At 38.7% G+C, this 24,463-nt stretch overlaps 1 protein-coding gene across 1 annotated transcript; it reads right to left on the bottom strand.

Moving 5' to 3' along the window:
- Positions 1 to 22,374: 22,374 nt before the first annotated feature.
- Positions 22,375 to 23,092, bottom strand: LOC147638182 (uncharacterized). Its single transcript, XM_086795025.1, has 2 exons — positions 22,761 to 23,092; positions 22,375 to 22,661 (listed from the first exon to the last, which is right to left on the bottom strand). The coding sequence occupies exons 1-2, from the start codon at positions 23,077 to 23,079 to the stop codon at positions 22,648 to 22,650; spliced, it is 333 nt and encodes a 110-aa protein (XP_086651151.1). The 5' UTR covers positions 23,080 to 23,092; the 3' UTR covers positions 22,375 to 22,647.
- Between the last annotated feature and the right edge of the window lie 1,371 nt (positions 23,093 to 24,463).

The following is a 24,463-nucleotide window of genomic DNA, read 5'->3' as shown; positions in this document are numbered from 1 at the left end:
ATGGAGGTTTAGGTATTCTTCATCTCCCTTGCCATACAATTTCCAGGCTAGCTTTGCTTCTACCCATGTGTCTACAAAAGAAGGAAATCTGGTCAAGGATGCTAAAAGAACTTGTGGACTGTTCAACTATCTATTTTTATGAAGTCTGGCAAGGTCTAGGTTGGAAGGACAAACTATTTTCTCATGCTCCTCTCAAAATAACATTTTACAGGCTGCTTTGCACTAAATGGAAAGAGGTGTTGAAATTCATGGTGTGGGATGGGTGTGGTAGAGCTTCAGGGAACTTTGTTGTCTAGGGATCTAGTGATCTCACAAGTTTTACTGTCCTTTAGCTCTAAAAGACCTTAGAATAGCCAAAACTTTGAACAATAAAAAGGACTCAGAAGATATTCAGATTGTTGGGATGGGGCATCAGTTGGGTGGAAGGAGCCTGAGCAACTGGAGATGGATCTTGCCTTGTCTCATAGGGAAGCACAACTTGTCAAATATGTGTTGAATGAGGTGCAAAAATGTTGGACATCCACAACAGTGGATAAATCTTGCTGGGTAAGGGACTAGGCCTAGTTTAATGAATCTAAGATGGAAAGAGGTACAACCAAAGGTTTGTACAATGCATTGATAATGACTGAGGATAATGTCATTTATTGTAATAGAATCTGGAAAGTGAGCTAGAGCTCCAGCTATTGGAGATGCAAATGGAAGGCAATATGGGAGATTGAAATACCTATTAAATCTCAAGTTTTTTTGTGGAGAGTATGCATGGGAGCTCTACCTATTACCTCTAAATTAGTACAAGGGAATTATGCCAGTGGATGCTACCCTAGATGTAAGACTCCTTTGGAAGATGGGAAGCATGCATTTTGGGACTGCCTTAACATTAGGGGTGCCTAGTCCAAGATTGGGAAATGGATCTATAGTAACTTAGGGGGCAGGTGGCATTAAATGACATTAAATGAGATAAGGATTTGAAAATGATATTAAAAAATAAACTTTTCAATATATATATATATATATTTGGGAGGAAAGTTTTACATGAAAATACACTAAAATGTGAAAAGTTTCAAAAAGTCATTATTTTAGTGGCCTCAAAAATGCCCTTCTATTTTGGGATATAAAATATTAGAATGCATCTTGTAATCATTAGATAGCATAGAAGTTAATAAGCTATGACAAGAGTGAAGATTTTGAGGAAGTTATGAAGATATGACAAGATTATGAGGTAGTTATGACTAAGAAATGATATAAAAAATTCACTTTTTGGGTTTATATATGTATAAGGAAAGTTTTTTTAATGAAAAAACTCAAAAAAAAAGTCAAATTTTGGGCCCCCCTTATGGCATAAAAAATATGGGAATCATTTGCTTTGTCTCCCACTATGGGGTCAAAATTAGCATTTTTAATCAAAATATTACTAAAAATTAGGATTTCTTATAGGGCCCATTTCATTGTCCAAGTTTCCCCTAATGAAGGTCAAGGATTCTAGGTCATATGAGGCTACTGCGTCTAGAGCTTCTCCCTTAGTCCTCTCACAAACCACTGGCTCAAGGTGTGGGACGGTTGGTCTAGTCTAGGCGCATCAACATTGCTCTAAAATTGGTCGCGTATTCTTCTATTGGCCTCTTTTTCTGTGTCATCCTCTGCACCGTTTCTAGTACTTCCGTTATGGTATTGTTCTTCCTGAATCTTTTCAGGAAAGCCTTCTTAGCTCCTCAAATGTCTGAAAGTGCTCCAGACCATACTGGGTGTACCAGCCTGCTAGCTTTGTTAGCCAACATTGTAGCCAAATACTCCATCTTTTTCCCTAATGGAGCTCTATTTTCTTGGAACATGGTCTCAAAGGCAAAATGTGAGAATTTGGATCCTTCTAACTCTTGCCTTTGAATTTTGAGTACTTGAGGGACATCTTGCCCACAGTGCGAGGTCTTCCCCTTCTTAAGCTTCTTGCCTCATGTTTGGTGGTTCTTGACATCTTCTTCCTCATTCCTTCATGGGGGTGGTTGATTGAGCACCTCTATATATCACCTTGAACCATTTGACATCAAAGATGAATAGACTAAATTCTCTAAACCCAATCTTGAATAGTTCCCCACAATACTCAAGATTGTCCTCTATGACATTGGTATCATGTTTACTAGCTCGACTTTTCCATCACATCAGAATCAAATGTGTTTCTTCTAGAATCCACATGCTCCATGTGAAAGTGCCTTCTTTTTGACCATATTGCATTATATAGTTTGTACTAGCATTAACAAAAGCATAATATTTAGTATAGTGCATTAATTAAAGTATATAATAGTCCAACCATAAGACAAAGATGAATAGTCTACTTACTTGAGGGTCACATCTCGTGCATACTCATGCTCTTCTCTTGTGATCATCTCTCTGATTTTTAATTCCATCGATATTGCCTTACAAAGCCATTATATATTGTTGGGGGTCATCCAACCATCGATTGGCGCCTCCTTGTGTATCCATTGAGAAAAAACTTTCTTATAACAACCTTGTAATTGAATCTTGCCAACGGGTAGTACCCACAGATGTAAAAGGGAAAAAGAAACACTATTTGGGATAGAAGAGAGAGACATTAGGGAGTGTCAACTATGGACTAGTGCATTGTAATTTGGGCTAAGTCTTCGTAGAACAAGAAGCACCAGTGCACCTTCCCACCGCGCCGACCAAGAAGATTAGTAAATGGGATTCCATAGCAGCTGGAAAGACTGATTTCAACAGGTTAGTAACCCAACCAATCATCGGTAAATATTGATGTAGTATGATGAAAGTGTAACCCCTTTTCTTTGTGATTTTAGATTTTGTTTCACACTAATCAAATTTATCCAAAGTAGTCGTATATTATACAAGTTTTCCCTTGTTCAATTGTATCTTTCAAGATGAAGATATTGAGGCTGAATCTCTGGATGAGGTACAAGTACTACCTCAAATCGACTCATTGGAAGAAGAAGATGATGAAAAAGAAGAAAATTATTTAGAGGAGGCCTATTAAGAGAATGAGGAACATCAATTTGAAGAAGTTTATGAGTCGTATATTGATCATGATAATGCTTTATTGGATAATGATAGTGATATTGATATGGAGCCCCATATTTGCATTGAGCTTCCATTAGATATAGAGATTTTATGAAGCAACATAAATGGACCTATTATTACAAGATGGAATAGATTCATGATCTTGACATTGTTTATGTAATTATTTTCCCTCAAAAGTTTTCAACTAGCTCTCTTTTTTGTTTCTCAAACATGCCTTTGAGGGTTCCAAAAGATGGTTTTTTAGAACTATCATAATTTTCTATATGTATGTGAGATGCATAACCTAATTTCAATCTTTAATAACTCTATGGAATTTTTTATAACAGTATAGCAATGAAATTTTGTAACTATTTTCGCTGCCCAACAGCGAAGTTATAGAGTGTAGCAACGAAATTTTGTTGCTAGCTGAGCAATGAAAATAGCAATAAAATTTTTCTCCTATCTATGCTACCTAGTAAACAAAATTTCATTTGCTGGAGCAGCGACAAAATGACCTGATATCTTGAAGGCCTTATCACTTCTAGAAAATGTTGTTATGTCCCCAACCTACTGTAGTGTATCACCAAACAATGGACACTATCAAAGACCTTGGACAAATGTCATGAAGAATGGTCCTATCAAGAGTCATGTGAGTAGTACACCCACTATCAACCACCCAATCCACAAGATGTGAGGTGGAAGGAACAAGAGAGTCAAAGGGAAGCTCCTCATACCGATGAACATAGTCTCCTTGGTGGAAGCTAATTTTTGAGTTTGGTTGGAGGATGAAGAGGTTTGATTGGGAATTTTCTTAGCAGAACCACCTTCTCTCTTCTTCTTGTGACAATCACGTGGAATGTGACCTTTGAGACCATACTAATGACAAATAAGCATATGAGCAGGATTGTTGGCAAGTTTGCATTCACATTTATTGCTTGTGGAAACCATGGACTGCCATTTGCTTTTTCCCTTCACATGAATAAGGGTCTTGGAAGTACCCTAGCTACTCTTCTTTCTCATGGTCCTATTCTAAAGCATGCACAATGGTATGTAGATCAAGAGTAGAAGGAAGAAGTGATATAGTATCACAAAAAGCAAAGAAAGTCTTAGGCAATTTGGCGAGGAGCCGATTAACAAAGTCCTCATCGGTAGCTTTTCTCCCCAAAGAGACCAGCTGCTTTTGAATGGTTATGAACTTCGTAATAGAAACCATGGCGTTAGCAGTATTGGTGATCTTCAGGTTAGAGAGATGATTCCCCAAGGCTACCTTATGAGTAGATTTCTCATATGGGTAATACCTCCTTTGAATGGTATCCCACAATTCTTATGTAGTTTCCTCATCATTGTCATCAAATTGGCAAGCCATAGAGGGTTTTATGTTGAATAAGATAAAGGCATGAGCCCCTACATCTTTCTAAACTTAGGCATCAATCTCAGCATGAGGAGAAGTAACATAGAGAGAGGCATTAGTACCAGAAACAATACCCCACAATCTTCATCTGTAGTTCCTAGTGGCTCTCTCAGATCCTTGACATAAGTCAAAAATACATCCATATATTCACCCTCCAAGTCAATGTTGTTGTGGGAAAAAACGTTGATTAGTGCGATGAAGTAGATCTCCAAAAACATAGGCGCCCCCAAGGGAGCAGAGGAGAAAAAGTGCAGGCAGCTGCACAAGATCTCTGATACCATGTGAGAATATGTGAATGTGAAGCAGAGACAAATGGAGATCACACAAGAGAGAGTAAACAGCCCCCACAAAGACATCCAACACTTGCAGTAGAGAATGAAATATTGAATGTCTTGAATGAAGTTGAATTAATAAATGAAGGTACAATGGCCATGCTTATGTACATCTCATCTAGAGCAATCGACCAGTAGCATTGGAGGACAAATGTCCACACGATTGATATGGGAAAAATCCCTAAAAATATCAGATGTTTATCTAGAAAAAAAGGGGGATAAAATGTAGTAAAAGAGAGCTAGATATGGCATGTCCAATATATACAACTCATTTTCATGTGATTTTGGGGTTCATGTCACAGTGTTGACATCGCAAAGACTCATGTTTTTGGCATTCATTTGGTTGGGCATCCACATTCAGTTATTGTGTAAGTTCTGCCTTTTTATTTAGCCTATTGTATGTGTTTATTGTCAACCACCCTTTGATTTTGAGGATGAAATTATTGTAGGAGGGGATGGTTTGTAACAAAGCTATTACCACTAGGAGCACATGTACACATTGAGGTTCAAGCCCATAGGTTTTGGGCATGGGATAATGAGTGTTCATCTCTATTTCAAGAATAAACAATAAAAAATGCAAGGGATTTCTCCAAGATTGCTCTGGATAGTGGTACCAAAAAATGTTATGTCATGTTTTATTAACTCCTAGAACCACATTCACTAGAGTTTACCTTCACGAGCTATAATTTGTCGTGTGGGGATATTTCCAATGGTGAATCTTGAGAACACCTTTTCAAGACCTCCACACCTCCATGGGTAGTTGTTTTTGTCATGATTTCTTGTGAGTGCATCATGTTGGTGGGTCCTTGTCCCTCCTCTCACCTCAAATCACTCATATACACACTCACTACCATGTATTAGAGAAGGTAACTAGCAAGATTATTAGCAAGACTCTATTGCATAATTAAAGAGTATATTGCATTATGAGAGAAATTGCCTTATATACAAGGTCATAAGTCTTCATACACACTTAATTAGGGCTCATCACGTTACCAAGGCTCATAAGCTACCTATTTTTTATACAATTCTTAGTCTCATGTTACATGCATAAATTAAATTCATAGTTTTAGTCACCGTCTCATGAGCATTATCATAATATAATGTTGCACTATGGGTCCTTATCCCTCCTCTCACCTCAACTCCCTCTCATACACACACTCACTAGCATGCAGTAGAGAAGGTAATTAGCAAAAGGAGTACCAAGAGCAAGATCCTATTGTACAATGGGAGAGTATGATACATTATGAGCAAAAGTGACTTATATACAATGCGATAAGTGTTCACACACATGGGACTGTGGGGTTTGGTAAGGGAATTCCACTTCATGTTGAATCCCAACTTACTCGAAATCAATACCCTATTCCAAATGTAATCTACCCTTTAACACTAGGGTAGATTACATTTGGAATGAGAAAACAAAAAGACCATAGTTCCTCCTTATTACCTAGGGGAGGATAATGATTTGAGCAAAGATTAAATAACAAGGTGATACTAAAACTCTGCAACTTTGGGAAGAGAAAGAGGCTAGGAAATCTATGGTCCAAGTATGTGGGAGTGATAAAAAATAAAGACAAGGAAGGAGATAAATCGTCCATGAATAATTAGAGACCTATTACCTTGTTAAATATGTATTGACTGGTTATGAGAGGTAAGGATTCATCTTCCACACTAAAAAAGGTTAATCACATCTAGTTGATCGACGATTTTTGCATTGAGGTCTTCTAATGAGATAGAACACCCTTACTAGTGCCCCTAAACATATGATCCTCTGATCAAAAAGCACACCCTTATTAGTGAGACTAAACATATGACCCTTTGAAATAACACACTCTTATTTTAGTGCACTTGAAAATATGATCTTCTAATTAAAAATCAAAAACTTTGAAAGCCCTATTTTGCAGTGGATAAGTGCATTATATATGAATGGCATATCCCAAATTTAAACATTTATACAATATGATCTTAAAATATTGATAACTTTCTTGTTTTAAATTTAATGTCATTTCCACTTTGCAGGTCCAAAAAGCACATCATCATCAGGATCTTAACTTGGTTTATTGAGTAATTTTTGTTTTTACTTTCTATTTTAAACTAAATATTTTATGGTTTGAGGATATGAAGAAAGAGTAGTTTTTTGGTACACCATATATTCATCACATTAGAATTACTTATTTTTACTTGATTAAATGACACAAGGATATGAAATTTTGAGGACATTATGGCAATATGATTTATTTTCATTTTAACGAGGCGATTTTCTAAGATCTTTATTGGAAATTTAATTCAAATTGTTAGTGAGGGGGATTTTCTTGAAAAGTGGCCTCTATCACCTCCCAAGAGAACCACACTCAAACACTAGAGAATTCTTGATCTTAAAAGAAGCACAATGGAAGAACAAATCAAAGACATCCACTTAATAAACACATACCAAAATCAACTCACCAATGGAAACCGATACTCGAAACCATGTGAAGGTAGACCCAAGCTTGTTTACTAGTGGTTTGAGACAAAGTACATGGAGATGACTGTGGGATATAAACTAATCACACATGGATGAGTTATACACTCCTATAATGGCATTGGCAAGAACCACACGGTGGAGAAAATATCCCCAAAACACTAGCACACGGATTAATAAGTAGAGATTTGTAGAGAGCTAAGGTGAGGGAGTGAGCATGGAGAGAAGACTAAGGAATTTATGATGGCATGGGTGTTGCGAAGAAGGAAGTTAATATGATGGCTAAAGAGGAAAGAATAAAGATGTTTCCCCTTAATGGTGATATATGGCCCCTTTTTATAGGTGTAGAGGGATTCCCTTAGCAAAGATATAAGCGGTGTGAAAGTGGTTTGATGAAGAGATTGTAATTGGAAAGATCTTAGCTATTGCTAGGGCGTCCAAGGTATCAGGAGGAAGATTCCAAAATATATTACAATTTTCCATTTGAGCCAAGGTTTTTAAAGGTCATATTAAATAGTTGTGGGGTGAAAATATTACAAAATGGGGAGTGTGATTGTGGGTACAAGAAGAAGTGAGGAAGAGATTTAAGCAAGTTGTCCAGAATTTTTGCAAGCTAGTAGTTTGGCTATAACTTCTTCTATGTAGCTTGAATTGAAAAGCTTCAAAAAGAAAAGTTGAAGTCTAATGCGTCCCATCCTATAGAAAAAATTTAAATGAACTAATTTATAGGTCATGAACTTTGATTGCCAAATTCTGAGCAAAAGATGCTTAAATAACTCAAATTTGCCTACCCCAAAACAAAGGTCAGCTGGTAGGATTTACAAGCCATGCACCAATGCTAAAAATCCCTCTGTAGTCTAGGCCAAGTGTAACTTACCAATAAGATCTTTCTGCTTGTGATTTCCTATGAAAAATGACTGCCACATACTCCATCATGGCAGGATTGGAGAATGCAACAAATTTCATCAGATGATGGAACCCTTTCTAATCACTAAATCCTCTCCTTTTATATACAAGTCTTTCCAAATCAACTGTATTGATAAGACAAAGATTTCTAAGCCAACCTATGTTTTTGCACCTTAGTGAGACTAGAGGTTCTCTTGAAAGAAAGAAGTTGATGACCTCTTGTTAAGTGTTCTCTATCTTGAAACTTTTGTTCTTGGAATTTTGTTGCTCCAATCATGATATCCAGCTGTTGATTTGTTAATGCATGTGCACCCCTATTTTTGCTTCAAACACATGCTCAATTTTAATCATTTCAAATTCCTTCATTAGATTTTTGATTTACCTCAACCAACTCAAGAGGTTAGAAATTTTTCATGTCAAAATACCCTGAATCTGTTTTACTAGCAACGTGGCATCTCCTTTTACAACCAATCTTGTAATTTTCTATCCTAAACAATCTTGAAATCCCATCTTAAGGGTGGCATAATCTGCTTTATTATTTGAATGGACAGCGACATAAATTTACTCTCTCTCATCTTCATGCGACTATGCTTCCCATCCCTTATAGTGTTATATAGTGACTTGAATGTGCAAGTGATCTGATCATTTCTTAAAGAGTAAATTATCCCCAAATTTCCTAGTGGAAGAGGGGATATTTCACCACACTCAGATTTAATGACATGCACTTAGAAGTGATGTTGACCTGATTTCATTTGAATTCTTTGCTCATCTATCCTAGTTGTTATTGCAAGAATTGTTATCATAATGAGTCCCTCCCTTGAGAGGTAGTGAAATTTTGGAACCATCCTTGGACACAACAAGAGAAATGATAAACGTTTTCCAATAATTCTCTTATAGGCTTCCCTCTCCTATTCTTACAATTCAGCAACCAAGTTGACTAGCTGTGTGAAGATGTTTTTCATGATTATCATCTCACGATCAGGCCTTGAATTTAATCCCAAGGCAAAGTTACCACTACTACATGATAGCCTAATATCGGCGCTTATATTGACGTCATTAAACGGGGTCTAAAAAAGCCCCTTCATCGGTATAAACGTCGGTATCTGCGCCGGAACGACGACGTCGGTATAAGCGTCAGGGAAAAGTACTGGCGCCTATACTGGTGTCTATACCGACGTTACACCGGTGCCTATACCGACGGGCATACCGGCGTCTATACCAGCACTTGTACCGGCATGTATACCGGGGCCTATACCAGTGTCTATACCGATGCTACACCGGCACCTATACCAACGAGTATACCGGCGTCTATACCGGCAACTATACCGGTGCCTGTACTGGTACCTATACCGGGGAATATACCGACGCTATAGCAGAATTTTTTTAAAGACAGAATAGTGTTGCCTGGCTGTTGCCTGGCTGCCTGCAATGAACAGGACTCAACAGCAGTAAACAGACAGCACCATTCTATCTATAAAATAGAGCACAAAAGACAACCGTGCTCGTTTTTTTATTTTTCAGATAAATAAAAAATTAAATTAAACATTAATACTCAAGAATCTTTTGATCATATACCAATAGTTTGAAGGTCATCTTACATTATGGTAATGCCTCCCAATTGACGGTCTCTCCTTCTTCTTCAAGCATCTCAAATAAGGCCACAAGGCCATGTTTGTGAGCGTACTTCTCTTCTCGCCTACTTGGTGGGCGATTCATGGGCCAACTCCTACACAAACGATTAACAATTACAACTTTTAGAAATCAACATTTAGCCCACATACATACATTTAGATAAATAAAATTGCTACAAATACTTACGAATTCATGGCGCATGCTTTCGTAACCACCACTTCCAAGATGAGAAGCCCCTACTGTTTGGAGTCTTGCCCTTGCTGCCTCTCTTTGTTGTTGAAACCTCTCTGGTGTCTCTGTGAGCTCCTGAGCAATGGCTTCCCACTCCCTGTCATCTAGCCAAACAGGTTTCTCTTTCCCCTCTCTAAATGCATCCCTCGTCTCTGACATACGATGCCCCATCAAAATGCGAGCTGTATACTGTATCCACCACTCATTAGAGACGACATTCATGGGGTCAGATGGCTGAAACTCTTGCTTTATCTTTGTATTTATGTAATTTTTCTTCTCCTTATCTTGCTGATCCCATTTAGTCATGACAGAGTTGTGAAACTATATAGTGCACAATTGTCGAATGCGTGTCTTCATTGCCTTCCCTGCACTATTCATTATTGGTGCCCCATCCCTAATTGTGTATATCTTGCTTTTGTCATGGTCATGTGCACCCTAGGGAGTGGAAGGTGAACCTATGGGTGTGCTATCAACAGATGAGAGCGAAGGACGACGCTCATGTGGTGGTGGTGTCACAGCATCTGTGGCACTACCACCACAACAACCTCCCCCTGAAGACCTACTACGTGAGCGATGTCTATGTGAAGAGGTGGTAGATCGAGCCGTAAGAGGAGTGGAAGGCTGTGTGGTATGAGGTGTGGGAGCTGCTGTCGTACCTACGGGTGTGGGAACTGGCGTCGGGAAGCCAGATGGTGAGGTAGATGTCCCTGCTCCAGAACCCCAATAACTCTGAGCCATGGCTCTCTGCTCTAGAGTCATGGACGAGAGAAAACCATATAACTGCTAGGGACTCATGCCCTGCGGTGTAGGATTAAATGAGAAATCAAGACTGTAGTCGAGCGGCGGTGAGTCATCACCCATGGCCTGTTGGACAAAAAACCATATGACAAACTTGTGCGAAATGAAAATTACACAATAAACAATGAAAGAACCATATGACAAACATTAACAATGATAAACAACAATGGTAAAACCATATCAATTTGCACCTACACTAGTGATTATGATGGTAAACATTAACAATGGTAAACAATGAAAGGATCATATGACAAACATTAACTTTCCTAAACAAGAATGGTAAACCATATCACTTTGCACCTTTAATGTCATAAAATCATTACAAAAATGTCATAACTATTTTCATAATCATTAAGATACATCATTTTAAAAATCATTATCTATTCTATCATCCTCATTAAGATCAGTAGCCCCAAAGAGATCTATGTCTATGTACATTTCAGCATCCTCATCATTAAAAGTCCCTTGATGAAGGATGTCCTCATCATCTATGTCTTCTTCCTCAACATGTTTTCCAGCTTCATTGGTTTGAACCTCTTCATTTGGATCTTGCTCTAGTTGCTCCTCTTCATTTGCTTGCTCCTCTTCGTTGTTGATATCGGCTTGTTCTTGCTGCTCCCCACCAACCTGTGAATCCACATCACCCTGTTGTAGCTTAAATTCTTCAAAAATTTGCTTACTACGGGGGGCGACTTGAACCACAAATAGCCAGCGTGGATCTTTTGGATCCGCTTTAAAGACAACCTGCTCACAATGCTCTGGGCGCACAAAAGTATCTTGCTGATTGGTCCATACCTTTGTGGAGTCCACTTGGATGAGGCCACTCTTGTCTCTACGTACAGTTGCGTGTGGCCCATTTTGTGATTACCTTGAACCACTTCACATCAAAGATAAACAACTCAAAACTTCTGAAGCCAACCTTTAATATGTCTTGAATGGTTCCAAAGTAATCAAGCATTCCAGTAATTGTGTTATCAGCACTTGCACTTGCACGACTTTCTTGAACAAACTGTGCTGTGACACCACAATCAAAGGTTGCTCTTCTTTGGTCTATTCGTTCTACTCAAAAATGACATCCATGTGACCAAAACGCCCCATATTTGTGATACTACAAATAGCACATAAAGATTGTTGATGGACAAACAAACACTGAGACATGTAGAGAAAAAAAAGAGAGACATGTAGAACTTAAACACTTACATGCCAATCGCATCCTTTTGTAAGCTCCTCCTCCTCCTCTATTATAGTTAAACTAGCACGTTTGGCTTCTAAAATTGTAGCTTCTAGCCATCTACCTATGGGAAAGTCTGGAAGAGCTTGCATACCTTCCGGATATGGGAGATTTCTTGTAGTGCGATTCCTTCTGAAACTTAAACGATCTTGTACTCGCTGTCGCTTGAGAGCTTCATATGTCTCAATCCACGGCCTTGAGGTTCCTCACCAATGACTCACCTGTTAGACTCTTGAGACCATAGTCGTGAGACCATAGTCAAGGTATCTCTGGATTTGAAGAACTTAAATATTCAGTGATGTAGACAAGGGACTCTTATATCAACCACCCTTCTGACATACTATTCTCTGGGCGAGCCATTTGGCGAACAAATCCCTTTAATGTCTTCATAAACCTCTCCAAAAAGAACATCCATCTTGAATGGACTGTTCCAGCAACTGCAACCTCATCTACAACATGAACTAGCAGATGCATCTGGATTGTTAATAAACTTGTAGGGAAAAACTTCTCTACCATGTAGACTGCCTCTATGGAGTTTAAACGCGCTGTCTCCAAAGTGTCTCTCTTTATCTCTTTTGAAGAAATCCAGCGCACCAATGTGCCAATCTTATAGATAGTAGCTCTAATGTCTTCAGTGAGGCAATCTTTTATTGCTATGGGTAGCACAAATTGTAGAAACTTGTGCCAATCATGACTCTTGAGGCCACTAAGATCATCATCCTTTGTAAATGCACTTTTCAAGCAATGCATACAACCTGTAGGAGTCCGAAACTCTGAAATTGTCCTCTTGACTTGTTGTTCCTCCATCTTACTAAAAACCCATGGGGCTCTTGGAAGTAGCACCTTTCCATTGGGTCTAGTGCGAGCCCACAACTCTTGCATGCAACCTATCTCTTCCAAGTCGTCCCTTTGGCCTTTAGTCTCCTTTTTTCCTGTTCATGGTCTTCCACAGAATGTCAGCTACATTCTTGAAAATATGCATCGGGTCAAGCAAATGGTTTATAAGGAGATCACCCCAATAGGGGAATTGGTGAAAGATAGAGAGCCTCTTCATCCCAGGACATGCCAAGTTGCCACATTCCTCCCATTTGATCTTCCAATCGCTTGCCTTTAGTGCACTTGGAGGAGGTCTTCCTAGATTACCATCCCGCAATTCATGATTTTCTGGAACCTAACATGTCCTTGGTAGACATTCTTTCATAATGCTTTTGAGTATCTTGAATCAAGTCGAGGACCACATACAGGACATGCATTGTAACCCGATATAGACAAACCTGAGCATTCTCCATAGCCAGGCCAATCATGCATTGTCCACATGAGAATACCTTGCACAGTTTCAAGTCTTTGGCCACTCTGCTGCTTTGACATGTCCTTCACTTCAATTCCATTCCACAAGGTACGTAACCATCAATAAGTGGTGCCAAATATACATCCATGTTTTTCACCTTGTACTTTCCTGGAACTATTAATGAGAGCAACAAATGACCTTTCTTTATTGCTAACCATGGCGGAGGATTATAATTCACAAGGCAAACAGACCATTGTAAAGTGAAAGGCGTGCAAGTTTACGCATGGCCTCTTCCTCTGGTTCATAATTTGACAGTTGAGAATGTCGTGGTTGATGATCTTCATGTTCATGCTCCTCGAAGAGAGCTTCTTGTTGCTCGATGAAGGCATCCAACATTTCCTCCATTGGACCTTCTTCCATTTCTTGACCTTCTTCCATTCCCTTGGGTGCTGTTAATTAAGCTCTATCTGTCACTCCCTCCTTCGATATTCTCATCCTTTGTTGGGGACGAGAATTCATAGGCGCAATGTTATCAAGATGCGACTGTACACTTGCTTGGTTATACGATTGAAACCGTAAATTTTGCAAGCGCTCCATTGGAAATATGCCAGCGTCATGAATATGCCGGTTGCAAATCCTTCGTTTTTGAAAGATTTGGTACTTACATCGCATGCATGGACATGCTATTCTCTCTTCAAGATTGAGAGGCTCCATCTAGCAGGATAACATGTATATGTAGCTCATTAAATGCAAAACATTATGCATTACACAAAGCATTATGTAAACCATAAAACAGGGCTTCTTTTCCCCAACCGTGAGGGAGATTTTAAAAATAACATTTAAAGCGTCAAACGGGCTTCTTTTCCCTAGCCGTTGAGGGAGATTTTAAAAATATAAAAAAAAGCATCAAACAGGCTTCTTTTTCCTAGCTGTTGAGGGAGATTTTAAAAATAACTTATACATTAGCTTATCTTCTCTCCATACAAAATTAAGAAGGTAATTAGAAGAAGGATGGAGAGAGGGGATAGCTCTATTCATAAATAGCTATTTATAAAGGCCTTATGCATAAATCTCTATGCATAGATTCTGTAAATAGAGCCTACACATTGAGCTCTATGCATAGAAGCCTACACATTCTGCAACTTTATATCCCATCAAATGTGTACACCTAAAGCAAACGCTTAGAGCCTTATGCATAAAGCCTATGCATAATGATCTATACATAAGCTTATGTGTAATGCTCTATACGTAAGTCTTATGCAAGCTTTATGAATAAGGTTTATGCAATCGTATGCATAGTAAGGCTTGCAAGCCTTAAGTATAAGCTTGCATAATAAGGCTGCAAGACTTATGCATAAGCCTTATGCATAAGTTCTATGCATAAGCCTTATGCATAAGTTCTATGCATAAGCCTTATGCATAAGCTCTATGCTATAAGCCTTATGCACTATGCTAACCCTTAAACCCATCACCCAAGGGTGTAATAAACATGATCTTGTCTTACATGGATAAGAGATCTTACCTTGATAACATATATAAACTCTATGAATAAAGAGAATACCTTATGCATAGAAAAACGGAGCATAAGAAATATATGTTATATGTATAAGAGAGTATAAACATTCAAAAAGCTTATGCTCTCCATCCATGCAAGGCACTCTACATCAAAAAAAATCTTTATGCATAAAAACATAACGCATGAAGCCTTATGCATAAAGCTCATCCATAAGATTTATACATAAAACATTATGTATTAAGCTTTATGCATAGATCTTAATTCATGCATTCAGCTAGATTCATATAGCTCTATGCATAAACTCTATGTATAGATCTTGCATAAGCTTACAAGCCCTATGTATAGAGCTTTCATAATCTTACAACCTCTATGTATAAAGCCTATACATAGAGCTTATGCATTAAGCTTACAAGAAGGCTATGCATAGAGCTTTCAACAAGAAGGCTATGCAAAGATCTTGAAAAAAACACCATATTGGGGAATATGGGAATTTCCCACAAGTTTGGGACACGTGGTCAAAAGTTTGGATTAACCATAACTTGAACACCACTAATCCAAAATGAGCGCTTTATAGCTCTTTAGATTCTATTTTTCAAGCGCTTTCCAACGATAGGTCATATGATAGGGTTTTGAGAAACTTACAAACATGTTATCCATGTCCCCCTTTTTTAAGTATTCAAAAATGGGAATTGGGAAATTCCCAAATTCACTAATATGGTGTTAAAAGGCTATGCAAGCTCTATGTATAATGCCCATGCAAGCTTTCAAGAAACCTATACATAGAGATTTTATAAGCTTGCAAACTCTATGCATAAAGCCTATGCATAGAGCTTATGCATAGAGACTTTACAAGCTCGCAAGCTCTATGCATACAAGCCTATGCATAGAGCTTATGCATAAAGCTTGCAAGAAGGCTATGCATAGAGATTGCAAGCTTATGATAGGTTTTATGCATAGATCTTGCAATAATCCTATGTATAAGCTTCCAAGAATCCTAAACTAATCCTAAACCTGGCACCCAAGAGTACAATAATACATAGAAAAAAGCATAAACAAGGAAAATCGAAAGAGGGACTACCTCTTTTTTGCGAAGCTGAAGGAAAGGATTGGTGAAAGATTGGTGAAAGACCTGCAAAATAAAATATTAAACAAAGTAATTAGTAAAAACACTATATTCGTGAGTTTGGGAATTTTCCAACTCCCATTTTTTGAATACTAAAAAGGTGGGACTTGGATAACATGCCTATAAGTTTCTCAAAACCATATCATGTGACCTATTGTTGGAAAGCGCTTGGAAAATGGAATCTAGTGAGCTATAGAGCGCTCAATTTGGAGTAACGGTGTTCAAGTTATGATTAATCCAAAGATTTGACCACATGTCCCAAACTACTGGGAAATTCCCATATTCCCCAATATGGTGTTTAAATTAAACATAAGAATAAGAACTAATACACAAGTAATACAAAACCCTAAAATCTCTATGCATACATTAGGAGATCTATGCATACAGAGAGCTCTCAACATGCATAGAGAGCAAAAAAAAACACAAAACCCTAAATTCCCTATATCTTAAAAAGCAAAAGCAAGAGCATATTAGTAAAAGCAAGAGGATAAGTTAAAGTGGAGAAGGAGAAGAGGAGAAAAACACACAACAACAAGAGTGGGTTGAATGTAAAAAGACGAAAGCTTGAAGGAGATGGACGGACGCATACATTCTCTGGATGCAATTCGACGCCGCGCAAAACAGAGAACAATAGGTTCTCGGCTATAAAAACTTACGAGCGTCGATATACGCGTCGGTATACGCGTTGGTATACCCGTCAGTATATGAAATTTTGAAAATTTCCCGCCCGACTATTCGCCTCCAAGTTTACGATGGGCATATCGACGTTCGACATTTGCGTCGGTATTCTAACGTCGGTATGCCCTAAACCTCTAGTAGTGTACATCAAAAAATTTATGCAACTTTCTCATTCAACCTGGCCGTCAATATGCCAAATTACTTAACTATTTAGGGCTTTAAAAAAAAAGCTTTACTGTCTAAAATGTGCAATATCAATCACAGATTTGAATTATAAACATGGAGTTCACTTGAATTATAAACTTGGAGATCCCTTAACCAAACAGTTAATTAACCAAACAGTTAATTAAAGTTATGTAAAATAACATTGGTTGCTACATAAAGATGCAAGATTTTGTACATCGTGACATAAAATAAGATCCAAACTAGAATATCAAGAATGTTGTCCTATTAGCAGTAGTAATGTTACTACATTTGGTTTCTTTCCGAAAGAAGATGCCTAGAACTAGAGTTTAGCCAGGCATGTAGCATGGGTCTACATGAGGCTTGTAAGACCATCTGGCAGGATTATAGATTGGCAAGCTAAGCATGATACAATGCCAAAATCATAGGGGATTTTTGTGAGCATTGAGGTAATATGCTATTGTAGACATTATTAGCTAGGATTGTGTGTGTATGTTTATTTGTATGTGTGCATGTGTGTCTATGTGTCCACACAAGTGCACCCATGCAACTTTGGACCTAATAACTAGGCTTCATTTTGATACTTCAATAATTTAAAGTAGGGTTTCATTGTTGCAACCTTGAATGAATTTGGAGGTGTCATTTGAAACCACAAAAAGGCATACTAATGGCCTTCAAATATCACGAGCATTTTCACAAGGTTTGAAATTTGGATAACTCCTAACATATTTACATACAACACTGCTCGCTATAGCTTAAAAGGTTCTATAGTAAACTTTCACCTACTAATCGCCTAATATTCCTATAAAAGATTAATGGAGCATAAAATGGATCAAAGAGAGGGGGGGGGAGTTAAAGAGATTTCTTTGTGTGTGTGTGTGTGTGTGTGTGTGTGTGTGTGTGTGTGTGTGTGAGAGAGAGAGAGAGAGAGAGAGAGAGAGAGAGAGATTGGTATGAAGCAATATGAAGTGGTAGAGAGCGAGACACATGGATAAGGGACAATGTGAAGAGAGAGTAGCTTCTTACTTGTAGTTAGAATGGCCAATCTTAGAGATAGCTTTAATTTACAAAAAAGCATACACAAATACATATGTAGACATGTGTATAGGAAATAAATTCATGATGTGATTGTTACACATGGTTTGCCAAGAAATAATGTTGTTCTTTGCAATGCTCTAATAAATATGTTTGCCAACAAGTGCAGTGCTCTGGCATAAGAACAAGTACTTGAGGAGGGCCTTCTTGGCATGTTGTCATTTAAAATGCACTAATCTGAGATATGTCAAGTGAGCAAGCACTAAACTCTTTTTAATGGATGCAACACAAGTATCTTTGAATTTACAATCACCTTCATTTGCATGTTGAAAGCGTGTGGTAGTACAAGAGTAGCTGACAAAGGGAAATGCTTTCATGATATATTTTGGCATGATGTCTCTTAAAAGGAAATTACCCTAGGATATGTCTAATGAGAGCAAGGTTTAGATTGCATTGAATGCATGGAGTGTAAGGGTTTTACTCCAATTGTGGTCAAGCTAAAAGAGTGTGGCAACATAAGAGCTCCTAATAAGGGGAGAATCAATTCATGATGTAATTTTGACAGAAGGGTGGGCATTGTTGAAAAAGGTTGGCTATCACTTGCATCTTTAAATTTTGTGGTAGCATTGGAATAGATTATAAGGAGAGGAAAATGCATGGTGAGAATGTAAGACAAGGTCTATTGGGACATATTTGCATGGATATGTATGTCTAATGCATTGCTGTTTGCGAAAGCAGATCAAGTACATGATGGACGTTATGTCAGAATTGTTGTTTCCTACATGTGTCTAAGTAGATTTCTATCCAATTTATGCCCAGTCCTTTTACCTAAAGGTAAGTAAGTGCTTAAGGAAATTCTTACTTATTTAGAATGTAGTTTCTAGGAAGGCATTAATGATAAGATATGCCCAAGCGGGCCAAAAGCAAGGATGAACTTCACTATTTCAAATGAACATGTGCAAGAGCCTCTTTTAAATACAGTCACCTTTCACGTAGTTTTGAAAGCCTATAGCAACATACAAGCAACTGCAAGTGGAAACAGATTTGTGATGGGAGTACCAAAGAAGAATTGTTAGAAAAAAATAGAGGAGTGTCAATACTTTGGCATTTATATGTAGAAGAACTAAAAGGATGTGCATTTGAAAGATGTTTGCTTTAAAAATCGCTTATGTGGTGGTAGGCACTTTAGGCAGCACATGTATGAAAAAAATGTGATGTGATTTCCAAAAGATAACAAATTATGAAATCCTTCAAACTACACTATTTGCAAGACATGCTTGGTAAGATTTTGAAAAGCATGTGGCAGCACTTTAGTGTGTGTGTGTGTGAGAGAGAGAGAGAGAGAGAGAGAGAGAGAAAGAGAGAGAGAGAGAGAGAGAGAGAGAGAGAAGCATCTACAACACATAACTAAACTACGCGGCCTTGCGTGTGCATGCACAAGGCGCGCGCGTGTGTGTGTGTGTGTGTGAGAGAGAGAGAGAGAGAGAGAGAGAGAGATGGGAGCTGTATGTATGTGCTTAACGAATGAAAGACTATTTCAAGGCACTTGACACTCACATTTTGTGCACATGTTCAACATCATTCATCTATTCAAGAAGAAATTTTCAAAAGCTCAATCACATGTGAAAAGTCTTTCAACACAGACTCGAGAGTGAAGATTGTAATTTTAGAGCAAAAGGCAATGAGCGACTAAGAAATCATGTAATTTTAGAGCAAAAGGCAATGAGCGACTAAGAAATCATGTTTTTTAGTATAGGTAGAAATTTGTTCACAAAACCATAGCCTTCAACTTTGTGCAAGCTTCTTCTGCACCATACATCCTTTGCTCCATCTCATACACAGATGTCTTCTCGCAGATCTCTCCCCCTCCCCTCTTCTCTTCGGTGCCATACATCCTTTGCTCCATCCCGTACACAAATATCCTCTCAAGCTTCTTCTGAACCATACATCCTTTGCTCCAACTCATACACAGATGTCTTCTCGCAAATCTCTCCCCCTCCCCTCTCCTCTTCAGCGCCATACATCCTTTGCTCCATCCCGTACACAAATATCTTCTCACAAATCTCCCTCCTTCCCCTTCTTCTGGGTCACACATCCTTTGTGGTGTGTAGAATTCAATATTCAATCATAATTATAGTGCTCTTACAAAAGCACAATTTTTTGACGAGTCTCCCATTTAGAACGTTGTCTCTTGCTCTACACTAAGTACAAGTAGCTATTTTCCCATAAAAGTCAAGTAGTAAAGCTTTGATGTGTTTCAAATAGATCGTGCATAGGAGCATGTGATAAGGAGGAATGAATATACAATGTGATTGCTAGACAAGATTTTCTACATAAGACTTTCTACATAAAAGATTTTTGTCCCTTTGCAACCCATCATAAAGAGGTCAGGTTACTTACATATAAGAGGGAAGATTAAGATTTTCTACATATAAGACTGCTACACAAGATTTTCTACATAAAAGATTTGTCCCTTTTCAACCCATCATAAACGGGTCAAGCTACTTACATATAAGAGGAAAGGATCATTGACTTTGTGTTTTGTACATAAAATGACTCCTTTTGTAGAATTGTCTTTTGAATGGTTTGCCCAGCTCCCATCCATCTCTACATATAAGATTACATATAAGATTGCTAGACAAGATTTTCTACATAAAAGATTTGTCCCTTTGCAACCCATCAGGCTACTTACATATGTGAGGGAAGGATCATTGACTTTGTGTTTTACGCATAAAATGACTTCTTTGTAGAGTTATCTTTTGAATGGTGCACCTAGCTCCTACCCGTCGAGTGAGACGGGTCATGCCACTAGTCCATCAAAGATGTTGACCATTGCATGTCTACACCACATGGTCAACATACCTCATTTATAAGAAGTCATTAGTTAACATTGGTGGCTATGTAATCTTATTTGTAAGTTGCCATTAACATTTAGGAGTGATACTTTTGAGGATACTTTTTCAGCGCTCTCGTGCCAACCCTCACTGAATACCGTTCAGTTGTAATTCTTTTTCGTCTCTCGTATTTTCTATGAAACTCTCTCTCTCTCTCTCTCTCTCTCTCTCTCTCTCTCTCTCTCATGCGCACACAGACAATGTACACAGACAATGCACATCACTCTATGCGATCTTCTATAGGTAAGTACTAAGCATTGGGAAAATGGGTTAACGACTCACAAGGACGATTCCTTCCCCAAAAAATTTTGATGGTAAGGAAGCTGATGGCGTACCTTAACAGGGTCAGGTGGATACGTATTCTGCAGATGGGACAAGAAGCGGACAGCGACGCGGACAGCGGAGAGCCCACTTGCCAAGAGTCGACTATCGATGCATTCGGAATGGAAACCATGGGTGTAGACGAGCAGCATTCGGATTATGCTCAACTGTTGATCGAGAGGGGTGAGGCTGCAGGCAGATCAATGGGCATTGGGCATTATTTACAAGGGAAACTCGTTCGGAGTCATCGTGGGCACTGGGCAGTGGGCACATTCTTCGTGGCTGAGTCCAGCGGAGAGCCAACTTGCCAAGAGTCGACTGTCGATGCATTTGGAATGGAAACCAGGGGCGCAGGCGAGCAGCACTCGGATTATGCTCAACTATTTATCGAGAGGGGTGAGGCTGCAGGCAGATTAATGGGCATTGGGCATTATTTACAAGGGGAACTCGTTCGGAGTCGTGGTGGGCACTGGGCAGTGGGGACATTCTTCGTGGGTGAGTGCGCAAAAAAAAAGATGGAAAAAAAGAAAGAGAAATGTCACAACCTGCAAGCTCACAGCAAACTGGAAGATTTGAAACATGGACGGTGCCACAGTAGGAAATTGGAATCACGAATCGAGCTGTGAGAACGAAAGCACCCAGGGGCCAGGCTGCCAACATGGTCCACCCATGCAAATCATGCAAATTGTGTATTGTAATTTGTGCATCCGAAATTATATATATATATATATATATTAATAATATATATATATATATAATACATGTGCACAGCACACTCTCTCTCTCTCTCACATGTGCACAACAAAAGCACCCAGGGGCCAAGCTGCCAACACGGTCCACCCATGCAAATCATGCAAATCATGCAAATTCATGCAAAGTAATTTGTGCATCCAAAATGATTATATATATATATATATATATATATATATATATATATATATATATATAAGAGACATTGCACATTGCACAATGTGTATTATATATATATATATCTCAAGAAAATGAAAAGCACTTTTTAAAAAATGACATGTCATTTGAAAGGCATTTGAAATTACTGTATTTCAGAGTGAAAAGTGAATTCTAAGGCATTGTATTTTTTTTGACATAGTTTATTAAAAAAAAACCTTTTTTTGACAGGCAAAATGGCCCTTGACAGGTAAAACAACCGTCAAATTTAGGCCCTGCAAATAAAAAATTATAAGTCATTAGTTAACATTGGTGGCTATGTAATTTTATTTGTAAGTTGCCATTAACGTTTAGGAGTGACACTTTTTCAGCTCTCTCGTGCCAACCCTCACTGAATCCGTAATTCTTTTTCGCCTCTCGTATTTTCTATGAAACTCTCTGTCTCTCTCTCACACGCACACACAGACAATGTACACGAAACTCACGTCCCGCGTGAAGACACATTACTGTACATGTTACATATCAATTTGCACGATAGATCTTATTGTTCAGCTTAATAAGGGCTGAAGTAGGCCCACATTACAAGTGGCGAAGACAGATGATTTTACAAGTAAAGCTGGGCACTATAGAGCTCGCAAGTATGTAAAACTACTTAGCCAGGGAGCATATGATCTTGAACTCTATTTCCCGATACCTGGAGACAGCGAATAAGAAGACCCAAAAATTGAGCACGAAATAAATAATTGAGTTTAATGCGTATAAAATAATTGATCCAGTGTTGAGCGACACTCACCCGGACAGCTGATCCCGCTGATTTTGCAGCCTTCGCGGACGTTAGCGATGGCGGTCTTGCTGATGACGCTGCCGGCATTAGAGGGGATGGCATTGCAGAGGCAGGACGGCGGCGCCGACCTCAGCAACTCGCAGCAGCCGCCGCTATAATCAGGCACAAGTGGATTTTGCCCGATCACGTACTGCGCGCACGCGGATGCCAGATCGCTCGTGCTTGGGCAACTGCTCGAAGCGGCGGCAAAGCTAGTGCCGGAGTAATGGACGCCGATGACAAGAAGCAACAGGACCGCGAGGGCCGACAGTCTCATGACCACCTCCATAGCCAGACGGGGGGAGAGCCTTCAAGTTAATTATTAATGATACCATTACAGCAGCGCTGTGCAACCTATTATATAGCGAAGTCTAGCGTCTCCTGAGTCCTGAGTCGTCATCCTCACTGGAGTCTTATTCAACACGAGGTTGGTGACTCCATTGAGTACTGGTCGCATCATGCATTCAATGTCACCGCTATATACGTTGGCGCGGTCTGGTTAGTGTACCTGAATTGGCACGTAGTCCAGCGCAAGCATGAAATTGCCCCATCAATTCATTACAACCAACTTTATAGACCAGCTTTAAAGACTGTTATATTCATCAACATTGACCGTTAGTACGTTACAAAGTTACAGGTTTTTCCTAGAGGCAAAGTTAACTGCGCCTGCAGCAAAAACTACAACTTGGCCAATGAGCCATCTCAAAGAAACATTGGCATATTTTAGTTAGAAAATCGCATGTAGCTTCGATTGAAAACCTAGTTTCCACACAACGAGGAATTTCCAACAGGTTGCGATTCAGGAAAGTTAAAAAACAATAAGAAAACTTTGCAGATCCTAGCACTTAGTGGGATGCCTAACTCATGATGTTACGCAGGGCTATCCAAGGTATGAAGTGAAGGCAAAGTTCCCCAAATTTGGGCCAAAGATTAGAAGATGGTACCAAAAAGTTAAACACCCCTCCTATATTTTGGTGGCTTTCATAGAAAACCCTTTGAGGACCAGTCCAATGGTGAAGGTATGGATATGAAAGCAAATCTTGGAGAAGCTATCCCCAAAAGGATGCACCACTAAAGCAATGATGATAGCATGTATGCCACTAGGATATCATGTATCTTGGAGCCATGTAATTTGCTGAACTGCAATATAAATAATATAGTCTAGGCTCTGGCTCAGGGCACCTTTGAACTGGTTTGTAATGATCTTTCAGTGTTAATATTATTAATATCTACTTCCAAGAAAAAACTTTGCATATTCTACCATGTTAGTTTCGCCAGAAAGATCGAGTTTCAACTTTTCAAAAAACAATATAACCATTTACGATTCATGAAAGTATAAATAGCATACAAGTAGGTGACCCGCAAAACGATTGGTACATGAAGTTTTTGCTTGTATGCACATATGCATATATATGTATGTGCGTATACAAGTGTGCGAGTACATACGTGAATGTATGCATCTATGCATGTGTATATATGTGCAAGTATGTGTAAGTGAGCGTGTATGCATGTACGAGTATGTTTGTGTGTGTGTATTTGTATATACCTATGTGTATTTGTGTGCACTTATATGTGTGTATATGTGTGTATATTTCTATGTGTTACTCACATAGATGCATATATGTGTGTATCTCTCTCATACGCATTCTCTCTATGTCTCTGTCATGTGCACA

This window comes from Cibotium barometz, chromosome 5 (assembly GCF_041138505.1).
Source record: "Cibotium barometz isolate CiBa-2024 chromosome 5, ASM4113850v1, whole genome shotgun sequence".
Taxonomy (NCBI): Eukaryota; Viridiplantae; Streptophyta; class Polypodiopsida; order Cyatheales; family Cibotiaceae; genus Cibotium; species Cibotium barometz.
Note: the sequence above shows the minus strand (reverse complement) of the source record. Positions and strands in the feature narration are given on the sequence as shown.

What these genes read in the sequence shown, in the direction of transcription:
- LOC147638182 (XM_086795025.1), bottom strand. Translation starts at nt 23,079, where the DNA reads ATGGAGGTGGTCATGAGACTGTCGGCCCTCGCGGTCCTGTTGCTTCTT.